This window comes from Acomys russatus, chromosome 32, assembly GCF_903995435.1.
Source record: "Acomys russatus chromosome 32, mAcoRus1.1, whole genome shotgun sequence".
Classification (NCBI taxonomy): domain Eukaryota; kingdom Metazoa; phylum Chordata; class Mammalia; order Rodentia; family Muridae; genus Acomys; species Acomys russatus.
Window position 1 is genome coordinate 36,581,888 of NC_067168.1, and position 21,887 is coordinate 36,603,774.

Genomic DNA, 21,887 nt, shown 5'->3' on the forward strand with positions numbered 1-21,887 from the left:
TCTTGAGCTCCTGATCCTCTTTGGCCTTGGCCCTCTGGGCGCTGGTATTATATAGGTGAGCACCACCAGTCAACCGTTATGCTGGATTTGAACTCCCGGCCTCCCTGCATCAGCCTCCCACGCGCTGCGATTGTAGGCAGCTACCACCTTGTCCAGCTTTCCAGTGTACTAACTACTTTGGTTCACAAGCTAGAAAAGGAGACAAGGAGCTTGCTAACACCTGGTCTCCAGGTGGAGGGACTGAGGCCCGAGAACAGAATAGATTGTCCAGGGCACGTAGCAAGACCCTGAGAAACAGCTTGTATAGGTATCCCGTCCCTACTCTAAACACCCTGTTCCTCTGACTCAGAAATGTCTCCCTTGCCTTGACAGTCTTTGCTTTTCCATGGGACAGGAGCCTGGACCCATTTTGCTTAGTCTGTGTGGCAGCCCTGAGCTGGACCCCTCCCTCTTCATGGCCTCAGTTTCCAATCCGCCATTAATAAGTGAAAGGGTTGAGAGTCAAATTGACCAAAGATTCATTTTGGATGCAGGCAGAACTTTGCATCTGAAAATGTGGCATCCAGGCCAGTCTGTGTTCCTCCAGTAGGCCCCAGCCTAAGGCTGAGAAGGGTGATTCTGGCCCTTAGCCTGGGGACAGGAAATCGTATTTTGGTCCTGGGTCCTGGGTAAGTAGGCAGGGGGAGAATGGCAGCTCAGACCCAACTGTGTTTACTTGGGCTGGGCCCCCTCAGAGCTCAACAGGCTCCCATTCATTGGGAGCCCCATAAACCCTTTGGGGCTCCTTGAGGTTCAGAGTGCCTGGATGCCAAGTGTGGCTGCTTCCCCCAGACCCACTAGGGACCAGCAGGGGTATAAGAAGATGAGGGAGGGAGGACTGAAGACAGTAAGTAGAAGCTTGGCCATTCTTCCCTCTTTGCCTTTTTGCGTGGGTGTTGTAGTTTCTGCCCCAGACCAATTGGAGGGCAGTTGGGAAGACCCAGGGGGGTGATGGAGGCTTATAATCCTCCCCCTAGCTGTTTTATCTCGGATCGGGTCCCTGAGGACAGAGCTGTATTCCCTAAGCTCTAGAGCATAGCTCCAAACCTTATCGGTCTTTAAGGCAAGCCTGAGACCACAGTGTCCCTGGCCATTGACCTGCTTGTTGTGAGGCCTTTGGATCCTGTTTTGAGTTGTTGGCAAATTATGCCCCCTTTCACTCTGACGTAAGGGAGTCTTCCTGTCCCTAGGCCTTCTCTTCCTCGACTGCCCAGCAAGAGGAGTTTTTATGTGTTTGTTTGTTTGTTTGTTTGTGGCAGAAGCATTGGGATCAGATCCTGTAGGGATGGCTGCCGTGAGTGCCTCTCTTTTGGACCTTTCCTGTTGTTTGGGCTGGTTAAAGTCCCTCTGAATGGAAGGGCTGCAGCAGTGGCGGGAGCATTCCATAGAAAGAATTAGGGCCTGTGGGTCTACAGATTGCCTGGCTCTCATGACTTTAAACTAAGCCCTCCTCCTTGGTCCAAAGGGCTCCTGGCTGTTGAGTGGAGTTGGAGTGAACACTGTAGCAAGCCCCCTTAGCCCTGTGTGTACGTCTTTACTGGTAAAGTCCCGCTTGGTGTGTGTATGTGTGTGGCAGGATGGCTGGGGGATGGCTGGTGGAGGAAGAAGGGAAAGAGAAACTTCACACCCAGATCCCCTTTCAATGGTGCCCCCACATGCTCGTGGTAACCTATCCAGCCACCGGGGATCCCGCTTGGGGAATAGAAGGGGTCTTGCTTCCTAGACGCCTTCCAGGTGGGGTGTGACTTCCCGCTCCAGTGGTTGTAAAATGCCCAGAAGCCTGGTGGGTCCAGTGTGTGTGTGTGAGTGTGTGTGAATGTGAGTGTGTGTGGGGGGGGGTCGGGTCTGTGCCTTGGAATACCCTCCTCCCAGCGTATTTGACACGTGTTTCCGCCTCTCCCGGCATGGGCTCCCGCGGTTGCTATTTATAACCTTTAAGAGCTCCTGCCGACTGCAAAGTTTTCTTAAACTCAAAATATCACTGAGGTCCTGGGCACGCGTTCCAGAGGCCTCAGGGCACTGTGGTTTGAAGGGAGGAGGTGGCTGAAGAAGGAGGAGGTATGAACTCAGACCCTGAGTCTTGCTGGGGACTGTGACAAGGACTTGGGTGAGGAACCCTAGTCTTGATACTCTGGCCTGCCTTTGGCCTGAGGGATCCTTTATGTGGGTGGTCCTTGTCCGTGCTGGGCCGTTTGAGGTCTCCGGGGCCCACTCTGGGATTACTTCCTGTCACCCCAAATGCCTCAGTGGACATTATCTGGGATAAGGCCATAAATTGGCACATCCTGGGGGGCATCTCTGAGGCTGGGATCAGGGCTGCATCTTCATGGCTGGATCAGAGATGAGTCTGTCTGTCTCTCTGCCCAGTGGCAGAACAAGTGGCAGGCGACAAGGACTAGGGCTGAACTGTCCAAAGAGAAGAAGCACTTTGAGAAAGTTTGTAAAGCAGTGTGTGTGTGTGTGTGTGTGTGTGTGTGTGTGTGTTTAGACAGGGCACCTAAATGCTACAGGTCATCCTATTCATTCATACCATGATCAACATACCCTCTGAGGTTCCAGGTAGCAATGCAAGAAGCTAACGGGAAGCAGCTGCCTTGTAGGAGGCATCAGAGCTACCAGGCGAGAAGCCAATCAAGGCGGCTCAGATGCCATGCTGAAGCTGAAGCTGAGGGAGACATCAGCAGCAGGGTCGTGGTCAGGCAGGGCAGGATACTCTTCTCCTGCATGGCTTTGTCCAGCTTCTGTCTGCCTTGGCTAAGGCTGTTTTCCTGGGGTCCCTCAGGCTCCTCTGGTGTAGATTAGAAGCCACGAGCCCTGGGCCTCTGTCTTGCACTGCAGGCCGTCCAGCTTGTCCCTTTCGTTCCTCTATATGCGCTTCCTATGTCTCCTCCTCTCAGAAACCGTCCAGGGCGTAGAGCCTGGCACCAGCAAAGTGAGACCTATAATCCTGGTTCTTAGCTAGGCCGTCTATTTTGTGGTACTAGGGGTGAATGCAAACTTCCAGCTTCAGCCTCAGCTTCAGGCTCATTTCCCTGGCCTCAAGGACAGCATGGGCACTGGCTGGCTCTGGACTCCCAGCACTCTGCCTGGCTCATCCCTTCATCCTCCAGTTGCCCTGGGGAGGGGGTCTCCCCAAGAGGAGGGGGGCCAGATCCCAGGATCTCAGAAAGCCTCTCCTAGGCCTCAGGTCAAGTCTCTGACTTAAGTGTTCCTCCGGGAAGCCCTATGACACTGACTCCACCTGACGGCCTATCCTCAGAAAGCCAAGGATCAGCCCATGGGACAGGTTGTGAAAGTGGAAGACTGTAGCCCAGGAGCCCTCAGATTGGAAGAGAAAGATCATCAACTAGTCCTAGCCCAGCTATCCCTGAGATGGGACTTCGGGGGTGGAAAGAGTGGTATGCTCTCTTTCTGGACCCGAGAGTCAGGAAGAGGAACCTATCTATCTATCTATCTATCTATCTATCTATCTATCTATCTATCTATCTATCTACATGTATATACATATATATACTGTGTGTGTGTCTGTATGCACACCTAAATGTAGATAAATGTAGGTGCCTTTGGAGGCCAGAAGAGGGCATAAGATTCCTTTTAGCTAGAGTTACAGGTGGTTGTCTGCAGTACAGTGGGTGTTGGGAACCTAACTCTTGTCCTCTGCATGAGCAGCAAGTGCTTTTAGGCACTGATCCATCCCTCCAGCCCCTCTTTGTTTTGCTGAGCTGAGCCTACAGTGATTACAGGCTAGGAGAAGGGTGTGACCATGCTAAATGGGAGTAGGCTTATGGAAGGGTCTCAAGCTGCACCGTATCCCCTGCTACACCCACACCAGGCTCTTCTGCTTATCACACAAGACCTGGACTCCTGAAAGACAGACACTAATCATGGGTGGGAGTCGTTCATTGTCCAGTCCCTGGGCTGCAGCCGTTTTTCAGTCCCTCCCAGCTTATCTGCAGCCTAGGCTGGGCCCTTTGTCCCAGCCCGTTCATTGTCCCCTTGTTGACAGAACTCTAAGCTCCAGCTCCCTGTCCCTCACTAAAATCTGGACAGGGGCAAAGGTTGGCAAAGTGGGCAACAGGACAGGATTCAGGGACAAGGATGCCTCCGAAGCACAGCTGATGATGCCCCTCCTGATCCCCACGCTACAAAAGTGAACGCTGGAAACTGTCAGGGCAAGGGGCTCTGGGGATCAGTGAAGGGGCTAGCTCCCTGGTCCCCAGCTGAAGCCAAGCCCAGCCCCAAATCTGCTTTGATGAAAGTGATGAAGCTGCACTGTTTTCTAACGGCCCAAAAGGATGCCTACAACACCTAGCTAACCAAGGCACTGACCCGAGAGACCTCAGCCCCTACTGCAGAACTCCTTAGAGTTCCCTGCAACGGAGGGGGAGGGCCGAGCTGTGTGCCTTGCACCACCCTTTCCCATTTTCTGCAGGTCATGCATTTGGGGGTCTCTGGGCAGGTTTTAGGGCTCACTCCCTGTGTCCGAGCGTGTGAGTCTCCAAGTCTTCTGTAAGCTCCCCATAGCCTCAAGGTCGCTGCAACAGGAACTTTCCTGTCCCCCAACCACCCCTCCTTCCCGTTTGCCTTCCCTCTGCTTGTCCTAGGGTCCACAATATGGGAGACAAATGGGTCGGGAACCATCCACAGAGTCCTTTCCCATGAGAGCCAAATTCTGACCCCATCCTTATCTGGCCTAGACATGCCAAAAACAACACAGATGCTGTGGCTCAGAAAGGCCTGAACTTGGGGATGCTGACCTCCCCAGCCCAGCTGCTCTCTCAGGCCTCTGTTTCCCCTTCTGTGAGCAGATTTCCATGCAAGACTCCAAAGTGGTGGAATGGTGCGGTGAGCTCCACGGGTGTGCGGTAGGAGGCATTGGAAAGACTCTAAAGACTGGACACACACACACACACACACACACACACACACACACACACACACACACAGAGAGAGAGACAGAGAGACAGAGAGACAGAGAGAGACAGAGACAGAGACAGAGACAGACAGAGAGACAGAGATAGAGACAGACAGAGAGACAGAGACAGAGAGAGCACCACCAATTTGTGCAGATTCTTGATGTTGGTATAATAGAGCTGGTGACAGTTGGCCCAGTCAAGTATGAGCTTGAAAACCTGCACATAACAGCCTGCGAGCTCAGTTCTGAGCAGCTGAGGCAAATATTCATTCCACAAAGGTAGGGTGGGGAGTGTTGATATCAGGTTAGCTGACTGTGTGCATGTACGCATGTATGCAAGCTTGTGTCTGTGTGTGTGTGTCTGTCCATCTGCATGTCTGTGTCCGCGTTTTCTGCCTAACCACATAGGGCGAGTGGGTAAAAATATAAATAGCGACTAAGGCAGGTACCAGAATCAACCTTAACTATTCCTGGCTGGGGGCTTGGGCCATTTTTAATGCAGCATCCACACCCTGCACCACAGAGGGTTTTTGTGTGGCCTCTGGAGGCAGAGACACAGCTGGCTCTGGGTGGGGCAGAGAGGGGACAGCCCTAGGTCTGGTGAGGCCATCACAGCTAGGAGGGGCTTGTAAGGGGACAGGGAACTTCTCCTAACCCACACGGCTTTCCCTTTCTGTCTCTCTTTGCATTTTTGTCTTTTTGAGACGGGGTCTCCTGTAGCTCAGGCTGGCCACAGTTCACTATGAAGCTGAGGAGGACCTTGAACTCCTAATGCTCCTGCCTCCACCTCCAGAGTGCTGGGGTTACAGGTGTGTGCCACCACACTTGGCTGTACTGCCTTTAAATTTTAAAAAATTGTTTCTGTGTATAGGTGTTTTGCCTACATGTGTGTCTGTGCACCGTGCGCCCATGTGCCTGGTACCCTTGGAGCCAGAAAAAGGCACTGGATCCCATGGAACTAGAGTTATAGATGGTTGTGAGCCACCATGTGGGTGCTGGGAATGACCCCAGGACCTCTGGAGGAGCAGACAGTGCTCTTAATTGCCGAACCATCTCTCCAGCCTTGGTATTGCTTCTTTCAAAAGCATTGTCACCTTTGCGCACTCACTGCTGCCACTGTTATCCTTGTCCCCTGCCCTGCCTCCTTTCTCATTCCTGTTGTCCCTTATATCACAGTTGTGCATGCCAGTCCTCGCTTCCTGCATCACTGTCTTGCCTCCACTTCCTATCCACACTGGCTGCTTGAGGTTAAGAGGTGAGAGTAAAGACTCCTTGTCTTTGGAGCTGAGTTTAGGGGTGACAAGCTGTGTGGTCCACGTGACTGCATCTCTAGCCTACCTTTATCCCTGACCCACTTCAGCAACCTCCTGCTTCTGAATCTGCCCCCATCTCTCTCTCTCTCTCTCTCTCTCTCTCTCTCTCTCTCTCTCTCTCTCTCTCTCTCTCTCTCTCCCAACCCTCCTGTCTCTGCCTTGACGTCTGCCATAGTCAAGGGTCCTGTGTCCAATTTCTCATGATGGCCCCAGGGAACTGGTTATTCCTTGCAGCCAAAGTGAACTGTTTGCCTGAGACAGTTGATCCATCCAGTCAAACAACCGGTCAATTCAGGCTCCTCGTATGACTGACTTTTTTTTTCCCCCTCTCTGCTAAATTTACTTACATTTTGGACTGAATTGGCCATTCAACGAAGGTTGTGTCCACATGGCCCACCCGACTCATGCCAACAGATGAACAGGCTCACAGACAGGCATGCACACAGGAGCAGGAGTACCCAGACATGCTTAGACCCATGCGAGATCACATCGTGGTGACGCATATAAGCATACAAGATCACACACTTCCCCACAGTCACACATGTGACCGCCCCCCATGCCCATACACCAAGCCACATAACACATAAGCCACAAACACTAAGCAGCCACACACATTCACACCTCTGGGCAGTACACACACATTCACACCTCTGGGCAGTACACACACATTCACACCTCTGGGCAGTACACACACATTCACACCTCTGGGCAGTACACACACATTCACACTTCAGGGCAGTGCACACATTTACTCCTGATCTAGGAAAGACTTGGAGAAACAGAGGCAAGAGGAGGGGAGAGTGTGGCCCTGGGTCTAGAGCTGAGCAGAGCCTCACTGCAGCAGTCTTGGGCGGCCACCAGCTCCTTCTCTAAGACCAGCTTGCACTGACAATGTTTTCTCCCTCCCTCTCTCATCCTTTCCAGGGGGTTTCTGGTCATCTCAGGCCACTGCTGAGCTCTTGCAAACCTCAAATACAGCAGCTCCCCAGACCCTGATCCTAAAGCGGACTCTTTTTTTTTTTTTCCCCTTCTTCTTCTTCTTCTTCCAAGGATCCTAAAAGGGGACTTTTTTTTTTTCTTCCAAGGACAATAAATATTTGCTCTTTGGGAGACTGCTGGTGGGAGAGAACAGGGTTTGGCGGGATGGCAGGGAATGTCAGAGCAGTTCAGGGCGGTCACAGGCTGTGTTGGGGGAGGGGCAGGGCTCTGTCCATAAGCTACACCAGCAGTCTTAAAGGACCTGGAAGCTCAGAAGTACAGCCCAAACCCTAGGCCATTTTCTCTGCTGCCTTAACCAGCATGTTGACAACCTTACTCTTTTTGTTGTTGTTGCTGTTTTGATTTGTTTTTTTGTTTTTTGAGACAGGGTTTCTCTGTGTAGCCTTGGCTGTCCTGGACTTGCTTTGTGGATCAGGCTGGCCTCGAATTCACAGCGATCCACCTGCCTCTGCCTCCCGAGTGCTGGGATTACAGGCGTGCACCACAGCGCCCTGAGACAGCCTTCCTTTTTAGAAGATTTTCTCCTGCTTTGTTCACCCTAAAATAAAATAAAATAAAATAAAATAAAATAAAGAAGATTGCAGTAGACTGGAGAGATGGCTCGGAGGTTAAGAGCACTGGCTGCTCTTCTAGAAGACCCAGGATTTGAGTCCCAACACCTACATGGTGACTCACAACCATCTGGAACTGCAATCTCAGAGGGGTCAATGCTGTCTTCTGGTCTCTGTGGGCATCAGACATGTAGTAGACAGATACCCATCCACATAAAAATTAATTAAATAAAACAGTTTGGTGTGTGTGTGCTGGTCATGTGTGGAGTGTGGGTGCATGCACACCATGGCACATGTGCAGAAGTCAAAGAACAACCTCTGGTATTGGCCAGGACCTTCCATCTTGCTTGAGGCAGGGTCTCTCATTACTTGTTTCTATGTACACCAGGTTGTCTGTTTTCTATCTTCCGATAGTAACATTGGGATTACTGTGTCCAGTCTTTATGCGGAGTCTGGGGATCTGAACTCAGGTCCTCATGGTTGTACAGCAAACACTTTACCCTCTGAGCCAACTTCCCAGTCCTCTCTTCACCTTTGGCAGCTCCCATCGCCTTCTCATTTGCTTAGACTACATAGCCCCCAGCTTGTGTTCCTACTCTTTGGATCCAATAAGGGGGTCAGTATTTTCAGACACATTTCCAGTGTCCTTCCTTTGGTGAGCTGTGAGGGGCAGAATCAAGGTCCCTCAAGCCAGACTCATGAGACCAGTTCGTCCCCTGAAAACAAGGGTGTGCCTTCCTTCTATAATGGGTGCAAACTGGACATTACTGTCCCCACACTGTCCCCCATGAGGCCCTAGGCCTTGGAGGCTCTGGCCTGCTACCTCTTCCTTCATGCTGAGTTAGGATCCCAAATATAGCGGCCATGGCCACAGCCGGCCAGGACACCACAGCCCCAAAGCGTCAGTCCTGGGCCGGGATCAGAGGGGCAGGAGCTGATTATAGGTCCCTGGGCCAAACCCAGGACTTGTCTGCCAGCCCGCTGAGCCCTACCACCCCCACCCCTAGAACCACAAGGCTGGAGCATCTGGTCCCCGTCAGCACAGTGGGCAAAGGGAGGGGCCTGGGAGTTGTGCTTGGCCTGCCCGAGGACAGAGTTGTCTGTGTGTGGTGGTGAGGATGGGCCAATACTCAGAGCATCAACTTGCATCCATTGGTTAGGTGGGGAAACTGAGGCCAGGAGGAAGAGAAGCCAGGTTGGCTCACAAGAGCATGGAGGGCCTCTTCTGCCTCCCCTTTAGGCACCATTTTCCCATTTTTCCAGGCCTGAGCTGTGCCTTGGGAAGCAGGCCACATCCTGTTGTGGAAGATCAGCTCTGCTAGGAAGTCCTCCTTGGAGTCAGACTCTCACCCAAGGCCATAGGATGGTACAGATACAGTCATTTGCTTTCTTGGGCCTTTGTTGATACCTCTTGCCCATTGCTAGGCAGCCTGTGGGGGCCACAAATCCTCTATCTGTGAAACTGAGGCAGGACCCAGGGACCCCAGTAACGGTCTGTGCTCATGGAGACTCAACATACTGGTCATGAGTTTACAGCTCTGGCCACACATGTGTGCTGTGTGTAGTGGGTGAGATACACAGCCCGTGGACCTGCCTGGGCCATGACAGGGTCCCCAGGACCTGCTGCACAGCAACATTTGACCTACTTCTAAGGCTCTGGGTCTGGCCCAGGCCGCGTTCTCGACTCCTCCGGGAAGTGTGGGCTTGTATCCCAGCCCAGAGGCCGCAAGCCAAGAGGGGCGGGCCAGGATGGCCTGTGGAGCCTGTGGCTAAGGGACAAGGACACAAGGGGAGCCCGACCCTCCTTCCCTGCCTCTGGCTCTTGGGCCCAAGGGACATTCAGTCCTCCTTCCCATGTGGCCACCATACTCTTAGCTACTCATATTGACTCTGATAGGTTGAGAGGCATTCCTCGTGCCCTCTGAACTCTGACAGGGAGGTCTGACAAGCACCCATCACCGACTGCCAAGAGTTTACCTTCCCCATAGCCTGCCTTGTCCACTCCATGCAGCAGGCAGTGTCCACGTGGAAAGCCGTCATCAGCCTGTTTTGAGGCTAGGGTTTGCATTCAAAGTCCTAGGTTTGAATCCCCGATCTCAGATCTGGCTTTAGAAATCTCTGTCCTGGGTCTTGGCGGCTGGGTTTAAGGTCTAGGTTTGGCATTGTAGGATTTAGAGTCTGGATTCAGGGTGTGAGTCACAAGACTTGGGTCTGGGTCCTAGGCATGCTGTATTTTGGGGTCTGGGTTCAGCCTGTGAACACTTGGCTTCTGGTCTGGGTTTAGGCTTCCAGGCTTCAGCTTTAGGGTGTGCTTAGGATTCTAGAGTTTGGGTTTCTGGACCAAAGGCTGGCAGTTCCCATGCTTTCTGTGCCCCCTGCTGGCCAGTCACCTGCACCACATGTTGGGCAGCCTTACTCTTAACAACTCTTTAGGCTATGACTGTAGTCTCAATCAGTAGCTAGGAGGGAAGAGCAGTGAGCAGAAGGCCTGAATTGAGTTAGGCCCTGGAAGAGGAAGGGCACAGTAAGTAGATGGTGGGTTTGAGGACTGTTGGCTCCTCCATACCGTCCTGGGGGAGAGAACTCTGTAGTCATTGAGGAAACCCCTCCGTTCTCCCCAACTGTAACTCCAGGGATGGGCTCAGGACTTAAATTGTTGTTTTTTGTTTTTCTTTGCATGTGTGTGTGTGTGTGTGTGTGTGTGTGTGTGTGTGTGTGTGTGTGCACGCATGCGTGAGTGTGCCCCACATGTACGATTACCTGTGGAGGACAAAAGATGTCAGATCCTCTTGAGCTGGGCTCAAAGGCAGATGTGATGTAGACCAGGCTGGCCTTAAACTCAGAGATTTGCCTGCCTCTGCCTCTGAGTGCTGGGATTAATTTTTTTTTTCCTTTATATATTGAGTTAGATAAGGTCTCATGTATCCCAGGCTTGCCTCAAATTCACTTGCGTAGTCACAGATGTCCCACCTCTGCCTCCTCAATGTTGTGACTATGGGGATTACAGGTATACCCTACCATACATGGGGCTGTTAATACCCTTTAAGAGGTGGGTGGACTCAGAAATTTGAGACACTGGCTCATCCAATATTTATTGAGGACCCGCTGTGTACCAGGCTCTGGCAAACTATAACAGTGGAAGAAGGTTCCTGCTGTGATAGCTGGCACTCGCGGAAGTGGGGGCCACACCTGTAAGATAAGACAGTGACTAAGGTGAGCAGGGATGAGGATTGGGGACACAGGGAAGAGGGAGCATGAGAGTCTTAAGGAAGCTTCTCAAAGGTGTTGTCGTCTGAGATGGGTGGTGTGTGTGTGTGTGTGTGTGTGTGTGTGTGTGTGTGTGTGTGTACAGGAGCTAGCTGTTGCCAGAGTTCTAAACAAGGCCACCAGGGAGGGAGAGGAACCAGCCTGGTGTAAAGGAACTGAGAAGGGCCTAAAAGGATGCCACTGTGCCCCTGGCTCTCCTGCCCAGATCTGCAGGCCTCTTGGGCTGCCAGGGCCTGGGGGTGAAGGGAAAAGTAAGGGGGCTGCCCTCTTCACCCCAGGACTGTAGAGTCCCACTTGCAATTCCGTCATCTGCCTGGACTATAGCTCAGTCATCAGAGCTGGGGGTGGAGGTGGGGATCCAGACTCCCACTCTGTGGTTCTCCAGGCCCCTCAGGTCCTGCCAGAATCCTGCCTGCTCAGCTGTCCTTCCTGGAGGACACAGAGCAACGGTGTGGACCTGGGAGCTGAGTGCTGGCATGTCCTGTCCTCCCTGTCACTTCCAGACCCTTACCTGGCCACCATAGTTTTGCTCCTGGCTTCAGCCAGCCAGCCCCACTGGCTGTAGTGAAGCTGGTCTTGGGGGGGGCTTTAGAAGAATCCCTGCTGGGTGCTGCGTACCTGTCACAGGGTGGAAGGCACTCTTGTGCACAGGCCTGGGAACTGCTACTCCAGGAACCAGCAGGGCAAGCTGAGGGTCAGAGTTCAAGCAGAGGCGAGCCTTAGAACTCCCCCCCCCCCACTCCCCCTGCCTCCGCTAGCCCTGGCAGGGAGAAAGAAGTTCTGTTTGTCCTCTACATGACCACAGTTGTGCTATGTATGAGGGGATGGCATCAAGATACTTCTCGCCATCCCAGGGAGGGGAAGACAGTGCCATGAGGCTCTGACTACACAAGCCTCCTTAGTACAGGACACAGACTTGAAGCCAGGATGGATTTGCTACGCACTTACAGTTTGAGCTGTTTTCCAAGGGGGTAACAGTGTTAGGGTAAAAGGAGTGGCGTGGGAAGTCTGGGTCACCCTGTGCATATGTCCTCGGCCCTGGGCTCTGGTAAATGAGAGGTGGCATCTTGGCTATGCTTGTAGGTGTATGATGCCACCATCTAGAGTCAGTTGTGCCAAGGAGTGTCGTTGGGGCAGTTGGGCTGTCCAGAGCACTCTCTGCCTCTGTCTGTCTGTCTGTCTGTCTGTCTGTCCCCCTTGGACTGTCTTCTCCCTTGTGGTATTTCTGATGTCTCTGTGGACCCTCCCCCACCTCTTTCTTTCTTAATACTCTTGCCAAACATCTGGGAGAAAAGTGAAAAACTTGTCCCACCCCCCCACCTCCCCCCCCCTGCTTCCAGCCCCGGATGTTGTCAGATTTCCAGATGTGGGGTGTTCTGCCCTCCAGATGAAGGGAGGAACAGTGTTGCAGCCAGGGATGGGGATCCAGCCCTGGGACTGCTATCCCTTCACTGGAAAGCTGGGTGACGAGATGAGAAGAGCCAGAAGGCAGGAGGAAGATGGCGGGGTGCCCCAGGTTGAGGCCTTGATACCTTGTCTCAGCTTGAGGTCTACTCTTTTTCATGCCTGGGAAGTCCCATGGGGCTTAGGGTGGGAGGCACTGTCTCTGAAGTCTCTATCAAAGGCTTCAGGCACTTAAAAATAACTAGGAACACCCCTTCCCCCCCCCCCCCCCAGGCACAGACGCTAGGCGGGAACAGAACTCAATGTGTTTGCAAGATGTCTTCACTCTGCGTTTGTGCTGGAAAGGATTGATGCCACCTCAGTCTCTCCATTTCTTCAAGTGGTGGCTCAGCCAGGCTGTGCTACGTAATAGCTGTTTGCCAAGGGCAGGGGACCGAGGGCCCTGTGGCTTGTGCCCTGGGAGTGTGTGTGTGTGTGTGTGTGTGTGTGTGTGTGTGTGTGTGAATTTTGAGGGGTATAACTGGGATGTGAGTGTTAGATTGGAGCTTAAGTGCAAAACTTGCCTTGACCTTCAGGTCTCTCAGAGCTGCAGGATCCCCTGGAGCAGAAGGAAGCATTGCATCATGGGAGTAGCCGGAGAAAGCTTCGGAGAGGGCAAATGGAGGGGCAAGCAGGAAGGAAGAGAGGGTGCAGTGGGTAGCAGGGTGAGCAGGAGGCTGGACCCTGGAGTACGCAGGGGAAGATGGACACTGGGCATCAGAGGGAGGGGCAGAGAGAGGCAGGGAGGGTGTGAAACTTGAGACACTAGTCTCAGAGGTTGGCAGGAACTGTAAAAGGAGCTGGAGGACAGTTCTCCAGGGAGTGTCACTATGCTTGGGGTGTTCCTGGAGACCCTGGACCCTGGGATGGGGGGGGTGGGGTGGCTGCAGCTGCCTGCTGTAACCAGGCACTCACACGCCAGCCCATGTAAACACCCAGACATAAACACACAGAGGCCACGTCACAGGCCCACAGACCCACAGATGTACACAAATGTGCACACCTGGAACCGGACCCACAGAGAGAAGACAGACTCTCCCCTCAGACCCAGCCTGGCACTCACAGACCCTGTCACAGAGACACTCAGACAACACATACAAATGTCCAGAGACCTTCTACCACACACATAGCCAGGGGAGCTCACCCCACCCGGAAAGGTGCCTGGACACAGATCCACACCCACCTCCTTTTGTTCTTGAACACAGGACCTGGGATGCCCAGGTGCAAAGTTTAGCTCAAGGATGACCCCTCGGCCATTTCAGCCCCTACCAGCTTGTGGCACACACTTTTCTAACCTTTACCTGTCCAATTTTATTGGCCTGAAGAATAATAATTCTGTGTGTGTGTGTGTCTTTCTGTCTGTCTGTCTGTCTGTGTCTGTCCCTGTCTGTGTGCCTGTGTGCTCAGAGCCCAGGCTCAGCAATGGCTTCTGTCTCCCTCTCCCTCCCTTTTCCCAACAGGTGACTGAGGGACTGGAGCACTCTCCCCTCCCCCACCCATTCCTGGGCCTGAACAATGCCCTCTCCAGGACCCAAAATAGCCCCTTGAGCACAGCCAATGCCCTTTTATGGCCCTGTCCCTATTGTGCATGGCAGGGGTGGGGCTGGGGTCATGAGGTATATGGACAGGATAAAGCTCAGGGTGACAGGAGGCTCATCTACCTACGTCATCTTTCCTTCTTGCCACTTCTCTGTGATTGCAGCCCCAATGGCCCCCAAAAAGCCAGAGCCCAAGAAGGATGATGCCAAGGCCGCTGCCCCCAAGGCAGCTCCGGCCCCTGCGGCTGCACCTGCGCCTGCACCTGCGCCTGCACCTGAGCCGGAGCGCCCCAAAGAAGTGGAGTTCGATGCCTCCAAGATTAAGGTAAGTGAGGGAGCAGGAGGGATGGAGCAAATGAGTGGATCTCAGAGTAGGCCCTGCCATGGCAGGTAAGGCCCTAGACCCGAGTTGAGCTGAAGCTGGCAGTTCTGTGCAGAGCTTAAGGGAGACCCACTTGTTTCAGACATCTGCAGGACCAAAGGAGGAGGGATGGTGGTCAGACACTATGAGAGTAGAGTCTGGACGAGGAAATGCCTTTTTGGTGATTTTGAAAACTCCCCTTTCAGGGGCGTGGTGGCACATGCCTTTTATCCCAACACTCAGGAGGCAGAGGCAGGTGGGATCTCTGTGAGTTTAAGGCCAGCCTGGTCGACAAAGCAAGTCCAGGACAGCCAAGGCTACACAGAGAGACCCTGTGTCATAAAACCAAAAAAAAAAAAAAAAAGAAAGAAAGAAAGAAAGAAAGAAAGAAAACTCTCCTTGCTCTTCTTTCTGGATTTCAGAGCATTAGGGACTCCTGGTGACAGCTGTCCCCCATTCTACTGAGCTCTTCTTCTCTGAATGTGGGGCTCTCAAGTCCACACCAAGCATCCTTGGGTAGGGTAATGTGTGAGGGAAACCAGAGCCTTACCCAGGCTGGGTGACTTCACCCCGTCCAAGATCACCAAGCCCAGAGCCGGCAGAGCCCTCCTGGAAGCCTTCACCTTAAGCTGGGAAAACGGAGAATCCGGCTGGAAAGGGAGGCTCTGAAAGTCATGCAGGAAACTGGTTGTGGAGCACGACCAGGCAACACCAGGAGCCTTTCCTGGCCCAGTTGTCTTTCCCAGAGTCTAAACTGGGAGGGAGGGCCATGCCTGCCACCTGTGGCATCCACATAGCAGCACGCAGCCTGTGTCCTGTTCTCAGCTGGACAGTGGCCACTGCTGCTCTGGCTGCCTCATGAGAGGCCTGTGGAATCCTCTCCACCCACACATATCCACCAAGCCTTGTGCCATTCTTTTGGTTTTTAGTTTTTAAAAATTTAATATTACATGTTTTACTTTTATTTTGTTCATTTTACATCCTGACTGTAGTTTCCCCTCTCTCCTCTCTTCCTAGCACTCCCCTTATGTTTTTTGAGTTTTTTGTTTTGTTTTGTTTTTTTGCTTTTCCAAGACAGGGTTTCTCTGTATTAACAGTCCTGGCTGTGCTGGAACTCACTTTGTAGACCAGACTGGCCTTGAACTCAAAGAGATTCACCTGCCTCTCCCTCCAAAGAGCTGGGATTAAAGGTGTGCGCCACCACCCCTGGCCCTCTGAGCCATTCTGAAGGAGTTTCTATCTGGTCATAAGCCCTTCCCAGAGGTACCTGCCCATGTTCCTTGGGTTCATATCCCAGCTCAGCTCCACCTTAGTCACTCTAATCCTTAGTTTCTTCACCTGTGAAATGGTATCATCAGCCCTCCACTTGCCGGCAGCTGTATCCCAGAGTTGGCTCTCTGTTCTTCTGTTACCCCAGCCCCAGACTTGTGTCCTGTGGGTGGCTTGTAAGGCTCCAGCTACCTTGGGACCTACGGTGGCATTGCTCAATCTCACCAAGCATTAGATTGGCGCAAACATGTGCCTCAAAAGAGGGCCTTCTCCCCTGCCTTTCTCTCTTCCCAGATGGCAGAAGGACAGAGCCTTTGTCAGAAGCCAGGGAGCCCTGTCTCCCCAGGTTTTCCTACAGAAAGTTCCCAAGGAGCTGTGAATGATGGATTTTTTTCCCCAATACTGGCTTGAGTCTCAAACTAGAGTGTTAGCCCCAGCAAATGACAGGAGCGGGGTGACCTAGTGCATATTGCTGTGCACTATGGAGGCTGGAGGGGTTCTCAGGCGCCAGCCACACCCTCTTCCCCCAGCTCCTTTCCCTGGTATGACCTTGACTTTGGGGAGAGTGACTGCAGTGATAAAAATAGACTGGCATCAGATGAGGAGGGGGATACCAGGTCCCCGGAGGCCGTCTGACCTCAGGGCGGCCCCATTGTGGCCTCAGAGTGCTGCATAGCCCTATCTCTGTGCTATGCAGGAGTCCGGGAGCTGCCTTGGGGTCACAGGCAGAATATGTGCAGGACAGGTACAGGCGGGGCTCTGTAGGTCAGTGTCCAGCCTTGAGGGCCCCAAGGGGGATCTGTGAGGGACACACACACACATACGTGCACAAGCATGCGCACTAGGTTACCCACAGACATGCTTCCGTGCTGACACAGCCTCTGGCTTCAAGCCGTATGCTTGCTCCTCCCCTCAAAGTCAGCTTGGTCAGGCCAGTGACATTGAGCATATCCATGAAGAGCCAGGGGATCAGGGGAGGTCCACTGGGGCTGGGGCCTCTGTTCCTATTCCCCTCTGCTGTGGTCTGTCTGGTATCACAATCTGATTACACATAGACCCGAAGCCTTTAGGTTGGACAGGTGTATATAGGGGGTCGTTGTAGCAACAGGAGGGTGTCCAGGTAGACAGCATGAGGGCCTAAGCAGCAGAGGCTGTGATGCCACCATGAAGACAGGCTGGCACAGCCAAGGGCCCGAGGCCTAAGCTTTCCAAGATGACCCATAGTCTTTGGACTTCCTTGCAGATCGAGTTCACGCCTGAACAGATTGAAGGTAAGCAGGGTTCTGAGCCCAGGGTAGGGGTGGACCAGGGTCTCCAAGCCAAACCACTGGGCTGGAGGAGTGGGGGGCATCCGTCAGGGAAGATTCAGAAATCAATACTCACTGGACGGTGGTGGTGCACGCCTTTAATCCCAGGCACTTGGAAGACAGAGGCAGGCTAGCCTGGTCTACAAAGTGAGTCCAGGACAGCCAAGGCTACACAGACAAACCCTGTCTCGAAAAACCAAAAAGAAAGACAGACAGACAGACAGAAAGAAAGAAAGAAAGAAAGAAAGAAAGAAAGAAAGAAAATAACTTACTACCCTTTCCCACAGAGTTCAAGGAGGCCTTCCTGCTGTTTGACCGCACACCCAAGGGCGAGATGAAGATCACATACGGGCAGTGTGGGGATGTCCTGCGGGCTCTGGGTCAGAATCCTACCCAGGCCGAGGTGCTCCGGGTCCTGGGCAAGCCCAAACAGGAAGGTAACACACCCTGCCTGTTAGTGCCAGCCCCAGGGGAGACTGCCAGGGTGGGTGGCTGGCTATCGGATATTATGGGCACCTTACAGGCCTGTTTCCTGACTTCCTCCGGCTGGTATGGTGAGGATATAAGAGGCTACCAGGTCGAGGTTGGAGGAGATAACTGGGATGGGTCTGCTGGATGGACCCTTTGGCCCAGGACTCCTGGCCATTAGGGTTGGACTTAATACTAGCCAGAATCCACACTGATGTAAGGGTGGGGCAGGGACATAGGTGCTTCCTGTTTTTTAACCTTTTCTAGTCTCCCCAACATCCCTTTGTGAGTCTTTGTCCTCTTCCTTCACCTTGCCTGACTCAGGAAGAGTGAACCTAGTCCCTCATCCTAGGTCTGGGAAGCCCTGTGATAGGCTCAACTGTGTCCGTAGGGGGTGGACAGAGTGAGGTCTATAAGAAGTGAGACCTGGGCATGGTGGTATAGGTCTACAAACCCAATAATCAAGAGGCTGAGGTAGGTGGACCACCATGACTTGGAAGCTAGTGTAGGCTATGTAGCTCCAGGCTAGCCTGGGCTATAGAGTAAGACTGTCTCAAAAAGGGGGTGGGGTGGGTACTGGGGGTGTTTTTCAGTTGGCAGAGTACTTTCCTAGCTTACTTGAAACTGTGGGTTTGATCCGTGACACTACATAACAGTGTAGGCTGGTATGTGCCCAAAGTCTAAAAACAACAACAATAGTAACCCCCCTAAAACCCACTCCCCCAAAACCCCAAAGAAATTGTAGTATATACCCCTAATCTCACCACTGAGGAGTACCATAAATTTAAGCCAGCCTGGTTTACATTGCAAGTTTCAGTCTGGCCTAAAATATGGAGAGGGAGGGAGGGAGGAAGGGAGGGAGGAAAGGGAAGGATGGAGGGAGAAACGGAGAGAGAGAGAGACCTTGGACCCTACTTGGGATAGCAAAGGTCTATGTAAACCAAGCATTCCTCAGTAGACTGTCAAGTGCCTCATGGTGGTGATATGTTTTGTACATGGCACACGGATCAGAATGCTCTGGAAGCATGGGAGGGGACTGGCCCCTCAGTGTTAGGCACAGGGAGGTTGTACCTGTCTAACTCAGGACTTGGGACCATCTGTTTGCAGAGCTCAATTCCAAAATGATGGATTTTGAGACGTTCCTGCCCATGCTCCAGCATATCTCCAAGAACAAGGACACTGGCACGTACGAGGACTTCGTGGAGGGGCTGCGGGTCTTTGACAAGGAGGGCAATGGCACAGTCATGGGCGCAGAGCTCCGCCACGTGCTGGCCACTCTGGGTGAGGGCAGTTTCCTCTTCTACCCATCTCCCTCTCTGGGGGGTATCCTGGGGGAAGACCGTTGTCACCTGCCACGGGGCCTGTGTCTTGTCTGTGAAACTGAAACAGAATGACAGTCAAGGTGCCATGTGGGCAGGAGGTAGAGATGCCGTGTAGGTGTGATTGAAGGAACCAAAGCGAGGGTGGGACCAGCTCTGGAGTTGGGGCAGGAAGGCATTCCAGAATCAATAGTCCTAGCATTCATCATTCTCTGTGGCCAAGGAGGTGACATCCTTGTGATATCTGTAGTCCCTAGGTGCCTCCCACTGTCGTCTTCACCATCAGGTACCTGGCCACTTAACTCCTCAAGATGACTTTTTCTTGCAGAAAATATTTATTGAGCCATTGCTGTGTTCAATCCTATGCTGGCTTTAGGGTTCACACGCACATTTGTATGTATGTGAAGAGCGCCATGGCTGGTGCTCTGCCAGTGGACAGCACAGTACAGTGTAATCGGAAAGTGCCAGACTTTGGCTGGGAATGTGGCTTGCCTAGCAGGCAGAAGGCCCTGGGTTGGGTCCTGAGCACTGTGGTGAATACATATATAATGCCAGACAGCCCTTGGGAGATAGAGGCAGGAGAACTGGAAGTTCAAGGTCACCCCTAGCTATAGAGCCTGTTCAAGGCTAGCCTGGGATACGTGAGACTATCTCAAATGAAAAAGAGAAAGAAAGGAAAAGGGATAGAGTTTTCAGACTGTATGTGGGTCAGGGAGAAGTCTCTCAGTCTCTTCCGCAGTCATCTGTAAACGTCTCCAGCTTTACTCCACGGGCCCTTCTACCAACCTCAAAGGGCTCCCCCAAAAGACTGCTACCAGAGAGGCAGGGGACTCCTGCCACCCTAGTGGGGATAGAGGACAGTGTATACATGAAGATGCCTAGGCTCAGAGGAGGCACCAGGTCTCCACCTTAAAGTCCTGTACTACTACTTCTTCTACTTCTTCTCCTCCTCCTGCTCCTTCTAAAAACTTATTTATTTATTGTATATGATTGATTTATCTCCAGAAGAGGGCACCAGATCTCATTATAGATGGTTGTGAGCCACCATGTGGTTGCTGGGAATTGAACTCAGGACCCCTGGAAGAGCAGGCGGTGTTCTTAACCACTGAGCCATCTCTCCAGCCGGGTTATGCATGTCTTGACCTATAATTGGCTATTCCAGCCCTGGAAACAGGAATGATGGCCAGCCGTGGCCTTGGGAACAATGCTGCTATGACCATCCAGAAGGACTCAGTAAGTTCCCCTAGACCCGGTCACATCTCTGGGTACTGTGACTTAGCCTCCCGCCCATAACAGGTGAGAGACTGACAGAGGACGAGGTGGAGAAACTGATGGCTGGTCAAGAGGACTCCAATGGCTGCATCAACTATGAAGGTAAGCTCCTCTGGGGGCAGGGAGGGGGACCTGGCTTTGTGTCTGTGTGTGTGGGGCACGGGTGGAAGTCTCCTGGGGAGGAGATGAGGGGACCCAACTCAGAAGGTGGGAGTCTCTTGGGGAAAAGACATCGGAACCCAGTTCAGTGGAGGATCTTCTGCGGGAGGAGTTGTGTGCCCAGCTCCACCCCGGCTGCCCACTCGGAGTCCCAGACACTCATTCTCCCTTTCCTTCCAGCATTTGTGAAGCACATCATGGCCAGCTGAGCCTCTCACGGGTGAGACCCTCCCTTTCTTTAACACCCTCACTGCTGCTGTTCACCCCCCTCCCCTTCTCCACCAACTCCAGCTCTCACTTGGTGTTCTGCTATCTTGACCCAGCCCTTCCTCCATAACCTGTGGCCGCTTTTGCTCTAGGAAGCCGAGGGCAGGCCGAGCTGGGCACATCTCCTCTCCCAACCATGATGCTGACACCAGGTCTGGAGCTTCGGGAAGGAAAGGAGTGGGCCCTACTCCGGCACACCGACCCAGACCGCTCTGTGTGAGGCTGTCTTCTCTGGCCCCTCTTGGGATGTGCTTGCCTACCTGTGATAGGCTTTCTGTATCCCCCCGCACCACCACCCCCCGTCGCCTTATGAATAAATGATTTCCTTCCTTCCTTCCTCTCCGTCCCTCCATCCTTCCTGCCTTTTCTCCTTCTTTCTTTCCATAACTCTCTAGCTCACCCCCATCCATTTTGTGGTGTTCCTCCTCTTTTGGTCTCACCTCACTCCTGCCTCCAGGAGATGGCAGCCACACTGGCCCCCTCAACCCAAGGATGCCACTGGGAGCCGAAGAGCAATGTTTGAGCAGTTAATCAACTACAGGCCATTGTCCCTGAGTCACAAATGTCACGGAAGCCTAAGTAAGCTTAAGCCCAATGCAGGGAATGGCCAATTTCCATGGCCTGTCATGTGTAAGTGTGTCTGCATACAAGGTCCAGATCTGGGGTGTTCTACAGCGAGCCTGTAGGCCTGGGGGTGTTGGTGTGACAGTGGTGGAGTCTGAGTGTGTTAAGGACTGTGAGGGTTAATAAGTGTGTGAGGGTAGGTGTGTATGTGAGAGGGTATTAGTGTGTCACAGAAGTGTGTTGCTGCTTCTGATTTTAGCCTTTTGGTGTGCTAAACTATTTAACCTTACACTGAGCACCTGCTGTGTGTCAAGGTTCTGTTCCAGGCACTAGGGACATGGAGCTCGGTTTGGGAAGCCCACACAAAGCATAGATGGATGCCAGGCTGCTGAGGGTCAGACAACAAGGGAGGCAGAGGTGCCCTGAAAGAGCTGGAAAGAGTTAGAACTCTCTCTCTCTCTCTCTCTCTCTCTCTCTCTCTCTCTCTATATATATATATATATATATATATATATATATATATATATATATGTGTGTGTGTGTGTGTGTGTGTGTGTGTGTGTGTATGTATATGTGTATATATATATATATGCCTGGGGGTGTTGGTATGTCAGTGGAGACACACACACACACACACACACACACACTTGAGAGCACAGAGACTGAAGGGCAGAAGGGAAGGAGTTGGGAGCTGGTTGACTTGTAAAATGAGGCCAGGGATTATACGAGAGGGTAAGAATGTGACAAAGATTTGACGGACAGGAACTAATATTCACAGTATGTAAAGAACTCATATAAATCAGCTCCTTAGAAACAGTCTGATTAAAAACTGGGCA

General features: G+C 52.6%; 1 protein-coding gene across 1 annotated transcript; it reads left to right on the forward strand.

Moving 5' to 3' along the window:
• The first annotated feature begins 14,187 nt into the window (after nucleotides 1–14,187).
• Myl3 (myosin light chain 3) lies at nucleotides 14,188–20,488 on the forward strand. The gene is made up of 6 exons (XM_051140736.1): nucleotides 14,188–14,390; nucleotides 16,939–16,966; nucleotides 17,290–17,439; nucleotides 18,578–18,751; nucleotides 20,086–20,163; nucleotides 20,401–20,488. The coding sequence occupies exons 1-6, from the start codon at nucleotides 14,235–14,237 to the stop codon at nucleotides 20,427–20,429; spliced, it is 615 nt and encodes a 204-aa protein (XP_050996693.1). The 5' UTR covers nucleotides 14,188–14,234; the 3' UTR covers nucleotides 20,430–20,488.
• The last annotated feature ends 1,399 nt before the right edge of the window (nucleotides 20,489–21,887 follow it).

Bases quoted from the DNA above. Each gene is read 5' to 3' on its own strand.
- Myl3 (XM_051140736.1), top strand. From the start codon at position 14,235: ATGGCCCCCAAAAAGCCAGAGCCCAAGAAGGATGATGCCAAGGCCGCT. The intron at 17,440-18,577 runs GTAACACACCCT...ATCTGTTTGCAG, and splicing joins GGGCAAGCCCAAACAGGAAG to AGCTCAATTCCAAAATGATG. The intron at 18,752-20,085 runs GTGAGGGCAGTT...CGCCCATAACAG, and splicing joins CCACGTGCTGGCCACTCTGG to GTGAGAGACTGACAGAGGAC.